Source organism: Typopeltis vanoorti, chromosome 24 (genome assembly GCF_054136105.1).
Source record: "Typopeltis vanoorti isolate ZY-2024b chromosome 24, IOZ_Tvanoo_1.0, whole genome shotgun sequence".
NCBI lineage: Eukaryota > Metazoa > Arthropoda > Arachnida > Uropygi > Thelyphonidae > Typopeltis > Typopeltis vanoorti.
The window spans coordinates 447,549-467,602 of NC_143572.1; the positions used below are offsets into that span (position 1 = coordinate 447,549).

Here is a 20,054-nt window from a genome sequence, read left to right on the forward strand (position 1 = left end):
AGAAAGTAGCGAGGAAGCTGAAACCAAGCGAAATGCAAACAATAAGATAGTCGTTTAGTGAATGACTTTTGTGCTAGATATGATCAAATGCTCCGGAAAAAAATCTCCATTAATATGGAGTTTCTATATTCATTTTTTAATCAAGTCATAAGTTTATTTCATGTCAAGCTGTAACTGTCGGAAGAAAAAGCTGAAAAGCTGTTATATATACTGGGTGCTAATCATGAGATCAGGAATTAGCATCAAAGGTATAAATTACAACAACCTTAGATAGCTGATGATCTGATGATCCCATTCTAATAGCAGAAAACCGAAATAAATTAATCAAGTTGCTGCAGCTGCTAATTGAAGAAAGTAAAGGATTTGGATTAGAATGCAAAAAAGACCAAAATTTATGAAAATCTCAAACGGAAACAGATCCGAGTCAGATATATTCATAAACAATATGAAAATTGAACATAAAACAGAATGCAAATTTTTAGACACCTACTTCATTGCAGATGGAAAGCAAGATAAAGAAATAAAAATAAGAACAGCCATAGATAAAGGTGCCTTCTGGAAAAATAAGGATCTGCTCAGAAGTTCTGTAAGTATAGTATCGATATAAAGAAAAGAATGATAACAACATTAGTGTGGCTAGTTTTCACATATGGAAGTGAGACCTGCTTATTTAAGAAGAAGCAGTGACAGCTAAACTGGAAAGATGGAGGAACGTACTAGAAGAGAGAGGTATGATTAGCATTATACCTCTGTATAAGACAGTACTGAGCAGAAGTAAGACAGAGTATATGTGTTGTGAAATGGACGACGGCCAGGAGACAAATCTGGAGCTAGAAGGAAATGTCATCAGGAAGGTGAGGGACTTTAGATAGTTAGGTTCAACAGTGGAAGAAGATGGAGGGGCTGAGAAGGAAGTGGCATGCAGGATACAAACGGGTTGGAGGAACTGGAGAGAGATAACTGGAGTGCTTAGCGATAAGAGGGTGCCGATCAATCTGAAAGGCAAAATCTATAGGACAGTAGTGAGGCCAGCTATGACGTATGCTATGGAAACTGTGGCCCTGAGAAAAATACAGCGGCAGGATAGAGGTAGCGGAGATGAGAATGCTTAGGTGGATGTGGTGTGACTAGAAAGGATTGTCTGAGAAATGACTATGCAAGGGGAACAGTGAAAGTTAAGAATTTAGGAGCGAAGATACAGAAGGCAACGTTGAGATGGTTTGGTCATGTGATGAAGAGGGAGGAAGAATATGTGGAAAGAAAGGTCATGCAGATGGATGTATAAGGAAAGAGGAAGCGTGGGCGGCCAAAGAAGAGATGGAGGGAGCTCGTAGAAGAGGACTTGAGGATAAAGAACTTGGATGTGGTGACAGCCCAAGACAGGAGGATGTGGAGGAGACTTATTAACAGCGACCCCACTTACGTGGGCCAAGCTGCAGAATAAGAAGTAAGACCTGGGTATTCAAGAAGAGAGTAAGGCAACAGATAATGGCCTTTGAAATTTGGTGCTATAGGAGCTCTGAAAATCCCATGAACAGAACATGTGACAGATACAGATGTCCTACAGAGAATGAGAACACAGAGATCTTTATTACAGGAAATGATCCATTTCCTGTAATAAATGGAAGGATATGGTGCTACAGCCTCTCAGTGAGGAAGCTACATGAAGAAGAAGAATCATGAGATACAGGTTTTGAACACAACAGGATGAATATTATGAAGACTAAAAGAATTGTTGGTATTAAATCTATTGAGGATACTTCTGATTTTTTTATTCTGACGAAAGACTGCAGGAGGTATGGAATGTGCTGTTATTGGTAGTGCAGGAGGTGATTTTCCAGAATTAGCTGTGTAAGAATTGGAAAAGAAGAAAAAGAATGATGCCAAGAGGTCCACGGAATCTTTGGGTAATATTTCTGGATGTATGAAAAGGCGGAACCGTGGAGGACAGAACTGTACCCAATAGTTCAGCGAGAAGGAGGAGTGGGGGAGAAGTAGCTAGAATGTCGTTTGTACAAGAAGTAAATTTTTTACATTTGTCATTTGACAAATAATGAAGAGGAATGGAATGGGTTATTATCATTAAGCAATAGATAGGAATGGGGCGAGTGTGTGAGTGTGTGTGTGTGAGAGAGAGAGAGACTTCAAGGTGCTAGTACGTAATTAACATAGTATATATAGTGAAACGTACATCAGCGTCTATTGGAGTACACGTTGTGTCCAACGCCAGTTTTTACACATATTATCATTATTATTATTTCGAAATGTAATCTTTTCATAAGTAAAAGTACACAATTATTGAAATATTCATTCTGTATTCAATATTCATTCAATTCATTCAATATTCATTCAACTGGATGCCAAAACCAGTTTAGTTAAGTGATATTGTAGGAAGTAATTCGTAGTAGTTTTCAATGTCATAGTGAAGGTGAAAAATTCATTTAGCAATTATGTTATACAGTACTCGATGTTTCTCTAATTATCACAATTACACTGACATATCATTATCACACTTAAGCTGTAACGTCACAAAATTTACACCTCTCATATTTTCTCAACTATTACTCTTTGGTTGACGTATCTGCATAGTTGACTTTCAAAGACAACTAACAGTTTGAATTTTTCTTCATGTAGTACCGATTAACATTGACTGCATCTACCCCCCCCCGTGCTTCAGAAAAGTTTAACTCACGCAGTTACCCTGAGGACAACCACCTCCAGTTGTTCAAAAACTTATCCACAAGTTTCTTGTGGATAAATGGATATATCCACATATATCGACTTATCCACTTCATTAACTCATCCACATAATGGATGAGTTAATGAGGACTAGTAGGTTGTAAATTATACTTAACCATGAATTGTAGGTCGCTATGAATCAAAGTAATCTTATCAATGAATGCAGTTTGTTTTCTAGCGAATTTTAGTTGCATATATTCATAAGATTTGCATAACACGTTTGTAATTTAAAATGTAATTCAAAACTTGAATATATTTTGGAACAAATGTGTTTCTTTTTTTCATTAAAACCTACTTGTATAGATGCAGGAACGTTGGCGCTCTCTACTTGGCTGCACTTGCTAAGAAGATATGCGAAGTCACTCATGACGTTCATGTCCCAGCCTGCAAAAGTAAAATATATCATAAAAGTTGTACGTCTCTCTCTCTCTCTCTCTCTCTCTCTCTCTCTCTCTCTCTCTCTCTCTCTTCTGAAGAACACCGTTGAGACACACAAAACGCACGACTGTTTTGTGTGACATCATTTAAACACTGACCGAAATGTATTCATTATATTGAAAAGGATATGAGAAATAAATCCGAATATGTCCTTAACGCACGTTTTGCAGCGATTACAGATTGCAGTCAGTCGTACTTTTCAACTAGATATACATAAATGGACGCAGTACCAAATTCTTCCACTAAAACGGGAAGTGAGTTTATATACCAAGTTTGAGCCTCGATTTGAACCGATCTTCGGACTCTGTTCTGCCAGTCTAATCCTTTCCTCGGAGTTTTTCAAATTTTCATTATTATCATATTGATCATGATCATTTCTATAGGACAGTCACAAGAAATTCAACACAGAACTGATCATGATATCAAAACATTCTCTGTTTTCATTTTCCTGGGTTCAACAACAAGAAAGTTCTTAGTACAATCGACGCATGGCCCCCATTCCACACCGCACTTTGAACAGATGGATCGATATACCGTGATAAATAATATTCTACTGGCAGCCGTCATTACCTAAATACATCCATCCGATTTCAATGCATGCATCAGGATTCTTGTTTGTATAATACAAATATACAATGATCAATTATAGATAACGTTGAGCGCTGCTCCAAGCAAGTAGAACTCAAGATTTGATTGCCGTTATGCTTGGAATGTGTGGCAAATCTGTCATCAAAGCAGAGGTAATGTCGACGGAATCCATTGTCGTTCATCAATCGATTCTTTAGAGTTACCACAATGACAAAACGTAATCTTTATCAGAGTTTTAACGTAAATTCTGTTTATATATGTATATAAATATTTGTATATAAATATATCTCAGTACATGTTCATTTTTTCACTTATCATATCAGTGTAACCAGGTGTGATTCAGCCTATTCTCTATTATTTCTTTCTTCGGTGAAAAACTTCAGCTAGGAAGTGAAATTTGTAATAAATCTTCTATTATGCACGAAACACTTTCTGTATTATAGTTTCGTTTTCTGTTGCAATAACCAATAGCAAGCACTCTAACAATTATCACTTGCCACAGTTACTGTGTTACAGACTTCTTCTCCGGGACTAGTACATCAGCGAGTTATTTGGCATGAACTGCAGCAAATTATTGAACTAGTCTCAATGAGTGCGAGTAGTCACGTGCCCTTCGAGACCTCTCGCTTCATACAACCCTGCGCACAAACGTCTAACATGAATTTTGAAAGTATGTTTTCATACGTCACCCATCAATGTTCATTATAGGTGAGGAAAAGGATTTTGTTATTTTATATTTTAGTTCTTATATGATATATTAAATAAATATAATATATATTATGTACGCAACGCACTTCCGAAGGTGTTAGGCTAACACGGACTCACTCTCCTCCCCTGTAATATCGCAAAAATCCAATGAAACTTGAGAGGATGAATTGAGAGGCCTCATTTTTGTCAGATGGATTTCATTTCACCATCGCGTTCGCATCTTTCAATGATGACAAACACAATTGCATTCACATCCATTAATCTGATTGGTGGCTAATATAACAGCCTAGATAACACCTCGTTGTAGGCTGGTTAACTCGCGAAACCACATCTTAATTTTCATACTCACACAACTACACTCACTAGGTGCCATTCCTTGCGTTTATATATTTCAGCACTGTGTGGTTTATCACTGGATCTATTTAGTATTTGGGAAGAAATTTTCGTGTTTCTCTAACATGTTTGCAGCACAGTGTAAGTGCTGTAAACATGTTAGAGATACACAGACTCCAATGCACCAAATTAACCCGTGGAAGGAAAATACGTGACTATTTTTAAGCATGAAATTTTGGATTACCTTGAAATCAATATGTAATTAGAAAAGTGACGCCCAGAGTAACTAAAGCAACGAAGGAAATGCATCATGTCTGTTAACTGCGTGATCTCTAGTCAGTTTTTGTTCTGTAGTATATAAAACTCGAGTTTTGGGGAGTAAAATTCTACCACCTCCTGATGAGTGTGGCTACTTAAAAATCGTTTCTAAAGTTTCATCCTATTCGATCAAAAACTATTTTTCCATGTTTGTGTAGTCAAATTCTACTACTTTTGTTAGGGAGGAATTCAAATAAATTGATATTAATGAAATAAGCTTTAAAATGCAAAGAAATGCACCATTCACAAAGCAAAATAGCAACCAAGGTGCGAATAACAGTTTGCAACTAACCACATCTTTTATAATTTATGAATGTAGCTCATTATTCTTTGTGACATTTGTTAAGTGTGGATGACAGCAACCCAGTTTACTTGGGTGCACTCTCATCATAGTTGTTGAAGCACTGTAACAAGATTGGGTCCATATAAATGGGTCCAAATATTACTAAGAATGAGATTTTCATTGCAATTCACCATCATATAGCACAACTCACACTCTTTCAAACAATAATGTATAATGTCAAGATCTGAGCTCACAAGATGGCGCTAGTTGTCTGCCGTACTCGCTTCCCCGGATGCCGTTTAAATCATCAATAGTCTCTGGCTAGCTGTATGTGTTCGCAAAGGTTGAAGATTGACTTCCTTCCAGTTTCCAAATGTTAGTTCTCTCATTCCCTTTGGGGAATAAAATGCATTTGGCAGATTTATTATATTTTATAAATGATTTTTATGATTTATCGATTTGACTTCTAAGAAAATTGTTAGCATTTTCTTAGAAGCCCATTTTCTCTGAAGAAATATGGAATGTGACAAACAATCTTATACTTATTCGGACTGTTGGCCATGGAATATGGAACGACTGAATCATTAAAAATGGTTCTACTTTTATTTATAGGTTTGAATACCATTTTAATATTACAACTCTTGGAAGTATTTATGAGTATTTGGAGAGAAGTAATGTTTATTCTGTATTTGTAACAGTAGCCATTCCTAGAGTGCACATCTTTCACTAACTGGTGTTATTAATTCTGTGTTACAGGATGTTCTACTATCGACATGAACGGTCGTTTAATATTTTAACAATCCGTCATTTCTGACTGCGTGGATGGATTTGACTTACATGCCAGGTCAAAATCTTTCATTTACCTAGAGGTTGCTATTTTACTTCATGAGATATGTATGACCTATTTGCGTTTCTTACCTTTCCTGAGTTTCGCAAGGTTGGTCAACAGTGTAGCATTGCAGGTCGATGATACGATTGTACAATTCAAATGCATGTCTTGCGGCTGAAATTAATTGATGTACGATTTAGTGTGCTTATGATTAACTTTTAGAGAAATCACAATAAAAGCAATGATCAAATCAATTTAATACATATAAACTCAAAACTATGCCATTTTTAAAACGCAGTTTTGCATTATGCTTAAAGTTAATATTCGGTTTTATGGTCTTTGCGCTGTGCAGACAGTAAAGACTGGCCTTTCCTCTTTAATGAAAGATAAATGAAACTGCTAATTGAACGGTTAAAAACAACTTATTAATGAGACGAATATTATAATTTATGCAATAAAAGTCACAGATAATTAAATTTGTGAAGGTCATTGGACGGAATTCCACTACTACCTTAAAACAATTTTTGTAATTTAAGCGGTATAATGTAAAAATCCCGAATTAATATTTTTGATTTTGTATTTCTTGCATTCTCCTACTTCTTGACATAAATACCAACAAAAAAAAAGAAAGAAAGTATGAAAACGAAACATTACTGAAATTATATGCAGAATGTTCTAGGAGGAATCTTCCGAACGAACTTCAAGAATGATTTTAAGCGAAAAACCTTACACAAATGGGAATGGGTGGTCACTTCTTGAAGAAAGTGGAGAGATATTTCGGGATTAGTCGCAACATTTTCTTAAATACACGTATGCTGATACAACTATATATTGTAGATCAATTCTCGCAAGCTTCTTTGAATTTGTAAAGAGTGTTTCGTTATACCTTGTTGCGGTGCATGTGTAACAGGGTGTGCTTAACTGCATGCATTTACAGGAAACATGACAACCGTGTGTTCAAACGTGGCGTACTCTGACGTCTATTTCATTTACGTTTTGCATCAGTAACGAGAGTGCTGCAGCTGAGGAAGACAGAATAGATAGGCGGCAACTTCCTGACCATACTATTCGTATCGCTTTGCATTATAATGAATTAGAATATAAAGTGATCTAGTTAATACGCAGTAACTAGATCACTTTGAAATCAAGATATTGGAGGTGGCTATGTTACCAAAGGTGTGCTTCGGTCCTATTCATGTGTTTAATGGAGTCTCGTTATGATTAAGACCTACATAAATACTGGAAATTATAAGGACGTTCATTCATAAATAAAATAAATAAAGATATATATATATATATATATATATATATATATATATATATATATATATATATATATATATATATATATATATATATGCAACTTTATCTGATGACGCATGCATTATGTTGCAAAATTACTGCATTTTTTTTTCAACACTAATTTTATCTCGAAACATAGTTAAACTGTGTTATTAAGTGATGGAAATGTAATGAAAAAAATTAATTAATTAAACAGTGAAGTAGTCCACATAAAACGACGAAAAAAAAGAATGCTTAAATAGATTGCGCATTCTTTCCATGCTCTTAACTAGGAATCCAGCATTGACTTCAGTTGGCTGCAATTACGACAGAGGCAAATAAAGCAATGAGGGCAGTGTATTTATGTTTGGTGAACTGTATGTGTATCTTTTTTGTCTTGCCTCTTTTGTGGAATAAAAATTCTGAGTTTCCATTAAAGGAATGTTAGACGTGTAGGTTGACATTAGTTTGCTGAAATAAGTTTTCAGCAAAAAATTATTTCTTCTTTGAACTTCATTAAAATCAAGATTACGTAATCCTTAGCCATAGTTTCAATGAAAGAGCTACTATATACAAATAAAATATCTGAAACAATGGACAGATGCGATTTACACCAGTTGCTCTGTTTGAAACATTCAAACGCCCATCCAAAAGTGCTTAGACATTTGTGAGAAGACATTTGTGTCAGAAGTGCTTAGACATTCGTGAAATACTCATTGAGGCTGGCCTACTACTGTCATGCTGTTATAAAAATTTTCTCTCACTAGAATGATCCGAACATTTACAAAGTGTCCATCGAGGGCATGTTACATTCATCAGAAATTTATGCGATATTGATAATTTGAAGCCATAGAATATATTTTTCCATTCAAAAGAGAACCATTTGGCCTAGTTAATGAAGACTTACTCCATACTTGTGTTCAGTTATACACAATATCAGATTTGATGGAAATACAGTACGGATATTTGGCATTTTACTTTAATCAATATGTAGAAACTAATAGTGAGCTGATTCAGCTGTACTGTAATAGGCAAACCTGAATTAGGTTATCCTAATAAAGTGTTCTTTATTCTTAATCAGTTTTATATTTTCTAATATACATCATATTGCTGTTGTCAACAAAGCCTCAAAATAAGAAACTGCGGCCATATTTTAGAACAAAAAACTTGAAAAACATGTACACTAATATATCTTACTCTATAAAAAAGGTTTGGTCTACAATGATTATCAAACAGTGAGTAGTCTTACCTCAAAATAGACGGCCCTCAAGTACAACAAATCTTCAAAGAATTCCTTTGCAGAAGTGTATTTATCGAAATTCACAGAAAACCCAGATAAATTCTTTTCTGCCTTTTTAAGATCTTTCTCAAGAAACAAGGAACTCTGTTGAAAAATAAATGAACACTTATTTGGCGCTTACAGAAATATAGTTAGACTAAGTACGGATGAGTGTGATCACTCGTTGTATTATGTTCGATAAACATCAGTGTATCGATCCAATGAATGTACCGCTTTACAGTAAATCGCTCTCTCTCTCTCTCTCTTTCTCTCTCTCTCTCTCTCTCTCTCTCTTTCTCTCTCTCTCTCTCTCTCTCTCTCTCTCTCTCTCTCTCCTTTCTAACAATTCCAACATCAACCCAACTGTTCATGGTCAACGGTCTTTCTATTGACAGGATATAGGACACAAGTTTTCAAGGGTGATCTGAAAAGTTCTAGGCCTCGACCATAGATGGCAACACTATCGACAAGATTTTTTTCTACGTTGGTACGTCTGTCATAAGCATCCAAGTGAAATTTCAAGTCATTCTATCAAATAGTTCTATATTGCTGTCTGAAGCAAAAGTGTTCTCTGTATCCTTTGAAATGGATAAAATTGAGTATCGTGTGGTTATAAAATTCTTTGTAAAAGAAGGTTTAATGCCAAAAGATATTCATTCGAAGTTCATAAAAGTTCATGGGCACTCTTCTCCTTCGTTTCCGACAATTAAGAAATGGGCTTCCGAATTTAAACTTGGCCGTACCAGCCTTGAAGATGATCGACGTGAAGGATGTCCAAAATGTGTAACAACACCCGAAATTATTGATCAAGTGCACGACATGGTATTGGATGACTGGCGAGTCAAAGTGTGTGAAATTGCTGAGACTATAGACATTTCAAAAGAATGTGTAGGATATATTTTGCATGAAGAATTGCAAATGAAAAAGCTTTGCGCAAGTTGGGTACTGCGTTTGCTCACAGCAGATCAAAAACTCACTTGCATGAATATCTCTGAACAGTGCTCGGAGCACTGTTCAGAGATATTCATGATATGCTACGAGCATATACTTCAAATAATAATACTTTAAACATTAATAAATACTTTCACTATTTCAAAACACTTTGAAAGCCTCTCATACTTCACCGTATAAGCTGATGGCTTGCAAAGGTACGTCAAGTGCCAAGTTAAACTGAATATAAAACTTGTACTTCGTCCTATTTCAAGCATTGCTAAGGTACAGACAGTAAGAATGCGTTAGTATTTTTTTAAATTCTAAAACTGTTGTAATTCGGTCTCAACAGCCAATTTTTGGAGGCTCTTATTTAATGATCTAAATGCTCAGTAATAGTCATCTTGATTTCGTTCATCGTTCTAAGCATCGCCATTTCAATTCCATTTTTCTGATTCAATTATACTTCCCGTAGATAACATCACCAGTTATTACAGGAAACGATCTATAAGAGTAATACAGGCTTAATATTATATTCGGAATCCTTTATATTTATAAAATATTCATTTATTGTACAGTTCGACTTAAAATGTTTGAATTATCTTTCGTATAAGATCATTTGGTATAACTTACCCTCAAGAGCTGAAGATTATGAGATATAATTGCAATTATGATTGCAATCAGAGATGGTTTCTTAACAGGATAGCGTTCGGCAGCCATTTCATACATCCTTTGGTCCTCAAGGATCCTTCCAAATAGACCGATCATCACAGATTCTGACATCAGGGAGCGTTGGCCACCGGTCTGAAAAACGAACTTAAAAAAGCGAAATCATTATTTTAAAATCACAAAATTGAAATCATAACCTTCTGAATTTATAAAATGAATTTCAAGTAGAAAATGATTAAATAAAATCCTGCAATCCATAAAATCGCTTATAGACTTGTTGTTTTAAGGATACTTGCGACATAAGACTGAATGATATAATCACGTAATCAAAAGAAAGATATTTATTTAACCAAATATTTTGGTCTGGAAATAGCAGACCATCGTCGGTGGTATTACAAGAACAGTTTAAAAAATATACAAGCTAGAATACTAACAATAGATCGTTGAAATTAGAACATGCCGCGTGATGTTATATCACTAAGTATGAAACGAAATATTTTGAAGTAGAAACATGATTGAATTTGCTATTAAAAAAAAAAAAAAAAAAAAAAAAAAAAAAAAAATTAATGAGTAATCTTGATTAGGCTTTCCCAGATTTTTGATATAGATATGCAGTCATTACGATTCAGGTTGGGATGATGGAGCAAGGCCTCCACGCTTTCCTTGAACAAACGTTCGAACCTGTAACGGGATCTATGTAAGAGGAGCGTCTTGGACCAAAGGATGCTGTGGTCAGTTTCAATCCCGTGTTGAGCCAAACCAGACTTTTCAGGTTTATTGTGAAGAATGGATGATTGATGTTCTTGGATTCTTTTTTCAAGAGAACGTCCAGTCTGTCCAAAGTAAGAGAGATCACAGTTGCAAGGAATTTGATAAACTCCAGGAAGAGATAAAGTTGAGCGTTTGTCTTTAGGAGAAGGAAAATGAGAAGACAATTTGTTAATAGGAGAATACGTAGCTGTTAAATCATATTTCTTCAAAATTCTTGCGATAGGTTCTGAAATACCGGAGATATAAGGAATAGGTACTCGACATATTGAATCTTTGTTGTTTTGTGGAGGATTATAAGATGTAAGAAGACGTTGAATACTTTTTTCAGAAAAGCCATTGAGTTTCATGTGTTGCTGGATAGTAGAAAGTTCTTTCTGTAGATAATCAAAAGTAGAACAATTAGTTTTGGCTCTTTTGATGAGACATTTTATAATTCCTGTTTTATGACATGGATGATGGGCTGATTCTTTCAGAATATAACGACCTGTGAATGTTGGTTTCCTGTATACTGTAGTTGTAAGAATATTTGAAGATGATCGGATGAGGAGAACGTCTAAAAAAGATAACTGGTTGTTTTCTTCTAATTCCATAGTAAACTTTATGCGATGATGTAAGGAATTAATACTGTTTAAAAAGGAAGATAAAGTGTTTTTACTGTGAGGCCAAATAGCAAATATGTCATCTATATATCTTACCCAAAAAGATGGTAGAGGGAAACTAGATGTGAAGAGGACTTTTTCTAAATGTTCTAAATAAAAGTTGGCTAAAGCTGGAGAAAGAGGACTTCCCATGGCTGTTCCTTCTACTTGGCTATAAAATTTGTTTTGACATGAAATAACCAGAATGTATAACGAAATCGAAAAGTTTTATAATATCTTGAGGAAAGATGTCAGCAAGTAGTTTTAAAGTTTCCTTAAGAGGTACATTGGTGTATAAAGATTCTATATCAAAACTAACCATAAGATCTGTAGGTTGTAATGAGACATCTTTTAATTTTTCTAAGAAATCTGAGGAGTTTTTTAAAAAAGAACTCGAGTTGCCAATGTAAGATTTCAGTAATTTAGCTAGATATTTGGCTATACGGTAAGTAGGAGAATCAATGCAATCTACTATTGGACGAAGAGGATAGTCAATCTTATGGATTTTTGGAAGGCCATAAAATCTAGGAGGTCTTGCAAAATGAGTTTTAAGTCTTTCAATTGTGTCTTTATCCAAACTGATGACTTCATCAAGGAGAGAATTTAATTTCTTTAGTTGTCTGTTGGTTGGATTATAATCAATTTCTTGATATGTGGAGCGATCTCGAAGCAAAAGAGAAAGTTTTCTTCTGTAATTTACTGAGTCCATAACTACTGTTGCTTTTCCCTTGTCAGCTTTAGTGATAATGAGGTGATTAGTTTTTCTCAAGGACTGTAAAGATTTCATTTCAGAAGGAGATATGTTAGAAGGAGGAAGTTTAGCCTTAAGTAGAGAAGAAGCGACTTCTAGGCGAAGAGCATTAGCTTTATCGCTGGTTAGATGATTAAGATTCCTTTCAATGTTAACTAGGAAATCTAGATATGGTATTTTATTTGGAACAATAGAAAAATCATGTCCTTTTGAAAGGATGAGGGTTTCGCTTTTAGTCAAAGGACGTCCGGATATATTTACAATCCAATTATCTGGAGTTATGAATGGCTTGGATTGTTTAGACGAAAGAGCCTCATATTTACGGTTAAGATGTTGACTTAGTTTATTATAAGCACGTTGAGTAGAACGTTTAGCTACATTTAGAACTATGTGAGAAAGATGTGGATCCAAATTTGTGGATATATAGGTGCGTAAATCAGAAGTCTGATGACTGTGAATAGCAAGATCACGTTTAGATTTTATGGCCTTCCAAAAATCCATAAGATTGACTATCCTCTTCGTCCAATAGTAGATTGCATTGATTCTCCTACTTACCGTATAGCCAAATATCTAGCTAAATTACTGAAATCTTACATTGGCAACTCGAGTTCTTTTTTAAAAAACTCCTCAGATTTCTTAGAAAAATTAAAAGATGTCTCATTACAACCTACAGATCTTATGGTTAGTTTTGATATAGAATCTTTATACACCAATGTACCTCTTAAGGAAACTTTAAAACTACTTGCTGACATCTTTCCTCAAGATATTATAAAACTTTTCGATTTCGTTATACATTCTGGTTATTTCATATGTCAAAACAAATTTTATAGCCAAGTAGAAGGAACAGCCATGGGAAGTCCTCTTTCTCCAGCTTTAGCCAACTTTTATTTAGAACATTTAGAAAAAGTCCTCTTCACATCTAGTTTCCCTCTACCATCTTTTTGGGTAAGATATATAGATGACATATTTGCTATTTGGCCTCACAGTAAAAACACTTTATCTTCCTTTTTAAACAGTATTAATTCCTTACATCATCGCATAAAGTTTACTATGGAATTAGAAGAAAACAACCAGTTATCTTTTTTAGACGTTCTCCTCATCCGATCATCTTCAAATATTCTTACAACTACAGTATACAGGAAACCAACATTCACAGGTCGTTATATTCTGAAAGAATCAGCCTATCATCCATGTCATAAAACAGGAATTATAAAATGTCTCATCAAAAGAGCCAAAACTAATTGTTCTACTTTTGATTATCTACAGAAAGAACTTTCTACTATCCAGCAACACATGAAACTCAATGGCTTTTCTGAAAAAAGTATTCAACGTCTTCTTACATCTTATAATCCTCCACAAAACAACAAAGATTCAATACGTCGAGTACCTATTCCTTATATCTCCGGTATTTCAGAACCTATCGCAAGAATTTTGAAGAAATATGATTTAACAGCTACGTATTCTCCTATTAACAAATTGTCTTCTCATTTTCCTTCTCCTAAAGACAAACGCTCAACTTTATCTCTTCCTGGAGTTTATCAAATTCCTTGCAACTGTGATCTCTCTTACTTTGGACAGACTGGACGTTCTCTTGAAAAAAGAATCCAAGAACATCAATCATCCATTCTTCACAATAAACCTGAAAAGTCTGGTTTGGCTCAACACGGGATTGAAACTGACCACAGCATCCTTTGGTCCAAGACGCTCCTCTTACATAGATCCCGTTACAGGTTCGAACGTTTGTTCAAGGAAAGCGTGGAGGCCTTGCTCCATCATCCCAACCTGAATCGTAATGACTGCATATCTATATCAAAAATCTGGGAAAGCCTAATCAAGATTACTCATTAATTTTTTTTTTTTTTTTTTTTTTTTTTTAATAGCAAATTCAATCATGTTTCTACTTCAAAATATTTCGTTTCATACTTAGTGATATAACATCACGCGGCATGTTCTAATTTCAACGATCTATTGTTAGTATTCTAGCTTGTATATTTTTTAAACTGTTCTTGTAATACCACCGACGATGGTCTGCTATTTCCAGACCGAAATATTTGGTTAAATAAATATCTTTCTTGTGATTACGTGATTATATCATTCGCTTATAGACTTATGATGGTAACTGCCATATGCAAAACGTGGAATTATAAAGTTTTCAAACGATGACTCATTTTAAAAATAAAACACTGGATTTAACACGTATGCAAAATGAACGTTTGGAATGCATACGTGTTAAATGAGAGAAAAGCCAATCTTTTGCTTATTTTACTTGAAAAGATTTTCTCCCTAACAGTGAGTGAATAAATTATTTCCATTATTAATTTTGATAATAACAAGCCTACTAAGGTGAAATCAGATGCTTTTTATATAAAACAGGGGTCATCATCGAACTAAAAATAAAACACGCATGCGAGAACCTCGAGTTATAGACTAGCCGGAATTATTAACATCGTGCATCCTGCCATATCCAGAAGTCCGAGACGATGGTGACAAGGGGAGTTCATTTGCGCATAGATTTTAAAAAAAAGTTGACTAAAAAAGTGCCTCCCACCGCATTTTAGAAAATGTAATGCTCTCAACGATTTCTAATCTACTTCTCAGATCCTTTGATGATTATCGGTATTCCATGAACCACACGGCTGTAGTTACACTAATGTAATAAATGTGCGTGTGCGTGTAACGGCGTTATTGGCCATATTGAACATTTACTTTCTACACCCTGTGAGAGATGTACCTAGAAATAAAGTCAATCATTCAGCCAGGAAGCCGACGTAGGGACATATTTCACGCACGCGACAATATAATTAATGCAAGTATTATAGTGATAGTGATATGAGGAATGATAAAAATAGGACAATTAAAACACAAATGTAATATAACACAAGTGCTGTATAAGTGATAACGGTACAGCACTTGTATTATGTTATACTTATTCCAGCTTCCAACTAACAGGCTGCAGGTTCTAAATTTGGTGAAAATATATGTTTGTGATTGTTTTAGGTGAGGGATGAATGTCATAGTCCGATACGAGATCGCTGATATGATTACTGGAGGCCTGAAAGAGTGTAAAAAAGTTCCATGTTTAGTTTCTAGAGCAGGGCTTTTGGACTATGTAAAAATACATTAAAAATATATAAAAAACATAAATGTAATCAAATCAGAAAAAAATGATTATCTCACCTGTGGTACTAATGTGCCATAGGTAGTTAACCTTTCGTGAATGACAGACTTAAAAAATAAAGGAAAATGCAGAAAGCGGAAGTATAGAGTAGTGAGAGATGTGTATATAACGTGTGTCTTCAAAGTATATAAAGTATTATTTATCTTTGCAAGTAATGCTTTATACATTATATTTTATATATTATATAAAACTTAATTATATATTTATATATAATAATTATATATACAAAATTAATTTTATATTTTCTAGTAATACTGATTACTAGAAAATATAAAAAGAAGGCAATACAGTCACAATGAAATTAAACTAGTATATCATTTCTCATTTCTGCATGGCAGTACTCGTTATACATAGCATAACAAAGCATAAGATTTCCAGTAAGACTTCATAATACAAGTTTAAAATACAAATCAACATTAGTTAGTTTTAAAAAATAATCTCTCAATCTTTTCTAAATATATAATCTAAAGTTAGATTTTTTTTAACTTTCTGGCTTTAGTATTTCGAACACTGATGTAAGATTCTTTATTTACCTTAGGAACTAATGTTGTGTCTCATTTTACGATTTCTACTCTAATCTTACAAATTCCTTTTATCTATATTCTTCTAACTTCTATGCCCGAGATTTTACCAAAACTCATACCAGTATCTAAGTTATTGCTCCCCGTAGTACCCCTAATATTTGTATTTATACTACGCCTCTTGGGATATTTAGTTTAGGATATTTACATACATAAACAAGGAGAAAGAACTCAAATATATCTGAAAGTGTAACTATTGCAGTCGTGACACTTAACTCGATTCTCAACTTAAATTTTCTGCGTGACTAAGTACAATATTTTCAAGTGGTTATCAACTGCACCATTTATGTTGTCATAAATAGGGAGAAAGTCAATCTCGAATATATCTTTTAGTATTTAAATATTATTGGAGTCGTGACTCTTAATCTCTTTCCTCAACATTAAATTTTCCCCGCGATTAGGTACGATGATTTTAAGCGGCGCATTGGATTAGCAACATCAGACAACTCTTTTATCATTGAACAAAAGGTTTATTAAGTTTCTAAACATGGTACAATTCAAATATTAAACTAAATTACTTATAGACTAACATTAAATCATTACAAGCAATATGGCTATTTGTGATTATGCCGCCATACACATTAATTCATGAATTCACCTGATGTGAACAAATTAGATCAATTCACACTATCTGATTATTCATACTGAAGTAGATTAACAAATTATTCACTGCTAACACATATGTGACATTTCAATTATTTTATACATTATATTAGGCATTCAATTCTTAGGATACGTAATTACTTAATTCACACTGTTCCGTTATACCGTTATTTGCACTGACACACAATTATGTCATTTAAATATCTTGTGCAATATAATAGACATGCAAAAATACCTTAGGACTCTTAATCATTCACAAATCTTTAACACTAGTCAATCTACACATAACACATTCTATCATATACTAAAGTCTTAGTATAACTTCAACAGTTCTGTATTGGAATCACGATACTTTTCACAGACAAATTTCTAGCTAACATAGGTTATGATTTACAGTACCTTTCTTGAGCTCTTCGTATGGGCCTTTATTCTTCTCCAAACGAACCTCTGGTATAACTTCTTGTAACTCTGGAATACTTTAACTCACATATATTTGCTCTACTATCAGCAACGAGGACATCGATTTCTTTACAGCTTTCTGCTTTGCGTAGTTATCACTGGCATCGAAACGAAGAAGATCCCTCCTTTTCCAGGACTCTATGGCAATTTTTCCTTTGCTTCCTACTCGGGAAAACGGGAATCGAAATCCCGCTCACTTTCGTTTCCGTGTTGTGACGAGGAGATATCACCCCTGTCGCCACTCAGGAAAACCCCGTCAACTCCACCGGAACCAAAACCAAACTCCAAGGCCAAAAGCGACTATCCAAAAAGAGTCCCCTCCCTTGGGGTTTACCAATCCTTTTAGAGCTACTACCCTAACGGCACCTTTTCTTACTTCCTTTCTCCTCCTTCTACTTGTTTTTTAATCATCGACCAATTAGGGTGGCGTTTTCTCGCCAAATGTCATTTGATCGGCAAGTCCGTTTTCAATGTTTCAATCCGGGGATCGGCCCTAAGCGATAGCTTTGCTTTTCTTGTGCTAGCCTGACTTAATCCCCTTTCAAACTTTTTCTATGAATTCTACTTAATAACTTAATTTCTCACATAACGTATTTTATGACTCACCCATTTCTACTTATTTGCTTAACTCTCTCATTTTAATCGTATTACAATATTAATCTATACTTTCATTTGTTAGCTACTTATTTAGTTAGAATTCCTTATTTTAAGTCATATTACAATATTAATACATTCCTTCCTTATCAGCTACTTTAACAACAACCATTACATTTTATACATATTACAGGATGCAAGAAATTTTCCATTAAATAATTCATTTTTTTATGCAGGGGTTTTAATTTATGATATTTATTATTCATGTTACACCATGATAGCTGAGAAAACTATATTCCTAAGATATCAGGTGTAACACTAATGGCAAGTTTCTGCCACAACGGGAATCACATCAACAAAAAGAGAAACATTTACAATTTTACTTCTGCAAATAGTAAACAGGTGTGTGTGTGTGTGTGTGTGTGTGTGTGTGTGTGTGTGTGTGTGTGTGTGTGTGTGTGTGTGTGTGTGTGTGTGTGTGTGTGTGTGTGTGTGTGCGTGCGTGCGTGCGTGCGTGCGTGTGTGTGTGTGTGTGTGTGTGTGTGTGTGTGTGTGTGTGTGTGTGTGTGTGTGTGTGTGTGTGTGTGTGTGTGTGTGTGTGTGCGCGTGCGTGCGTGCGTGCGTGCGTGCGTGCGTGCGTGTGTGTGTGTGTGCGTGCGTGTGTGTGTGTAATATCACTAATGGCACACTGATCGAGAAAACGTGGAATATGTGAAGAAATCAAAAATGGCTCTATCTCCAAGTATATTAAATATTCTATTTTGGATTTTTACTACGAGTACTGAATTTTTTTTATTACCAAATATCTTGTTTTAAGCAATTTCTATTATTTACGTTTATAATTCACACAAATATAACCATTTAGGATGTAGTTTTGTTTTGAATACTTTCCTTTAAGCATTTAGAGGAAATTTTATAGTCAGTTTAAAAAAACTAAATTGCAAGGAAATTCTTTCTCTGTTTATTATATAATTTCTGTATGCATTTTATCACATTAAGCCTGCCATATGTTGTAATTCACCCGTAATCCAATACATATATAAATATGAAATCTTTTTTCCCGCTATTTATGTTATTATATGGCGATTTGTATCACAACGCCAGACTCTGCGACAAGCCATTTGGGGTTTCCCACAGTCGACATAGGGACTCCGTACCAAGCGGGATAAAAGTTCTATAAAGAAGAAAAATATATGGGAATAAACAATAAAATAAATAAATAAATAAACCAGCTGATGTCTTTTTGTTCCCATACAGGGGGGAGTAGGCGAGGCCGTTTTAACCCTATCTAAATTTTGGAGACTGAGTGGGCAGTTCAATCTGCAATGGTAGCCTATCAGAAATAGCTGGTCCAAGGTTATCACTAATTAATCGGTACGCAGTGAAAAAGGCGGCTAGCAAGTGTCGCCATTTCGTGGTTCCTAACCCTAACACAATATATTTAATGTCTGAAATTAGTGTGGGTTCGACGGCCTATTTTCTTGAGTTTCTAGGAGGAAAAACCAGTTTGCCCATTCCAGAAATCGACTAACTCGGGAACCGGTCGAAAAAAGCTTAGAAAAAATTCCTCTAGTCAGCGACTATATTTGAACCACCAAGTCCTTTCTTCTTGCAGCCATGCGTCATAGAGTGTAAACGCCACTTCTACTGAGCTACACAAGTTTTTAGATATAGTGATTTGTATCTGAATATTTAACCATCTTGAAAAATTCCTCACATAATTGATTTACACCTAATAGATCACTGTAAAATAGCTGATAACGTTTAAATTCATTATAAGTGAAACCACGATGGATGTTTCCACGACTAATCGCCCTGCTGATATTACAGCTCTCAGTTAACGAGCAATTGAATGGTATTCCGAACAGCGCTTTTGAAAGAAACCCAACTAAGAAATTCTGAAATATTTCAAGTATCATATTAATGAAGAAAACAATACTTACGTCAACTACATTGATAAACAGAGTGTTGTAAACATAATCCAATCCTTTCATTATATAAGGAATGTTGCGCTTTTCATCCGGATTTTTACTTCCCCAAGAACTTTTCTATGAGGATCAAAATAGCATTACTGAGTTAAAGGT

The 20,054-nt window shown here is 34.7% G+C and overlaps 1 protein-coding gene across 1 annotated transcript in view; it reads right to left on the minus strand.

Annotated features, from left to right (window-relative positions):
• LOC150092879 (uncharacterized) overlaps positions 1 to 20,054 on the minus strand; it is a 124,644-nt gene that overhangs the window by 41,983 nt on the left and 62,607 nt on the right. The window contains exons 24-28 of the mRNA XM_090414147.1: positions 19,914 to 20,018; positions 10,360 to 10,542; positions 8,767 to 8,901; positions 6,326 to 6,410; positions 3,035 to 3,123 (exon numbers count right to left, since the gene is read on the minus strand). Coding sequence (XP_090270273.1) covers positions 3,035 to 3,123; positions 6,326 to 6,410; positions 8,767 to 8,901; positions 10,360 to 10,542; positions 19,914 to 20,018 — 597 coding nt within the window. The remainder of the gene's footprint in view (positions 1 to 3,034; positions 3,124 to 6,325; positions 6,411 to 8,766; positions 8,902 to 10,359; positions 10,543 to 19,913; positions 20,019 to 20,054) is intronic.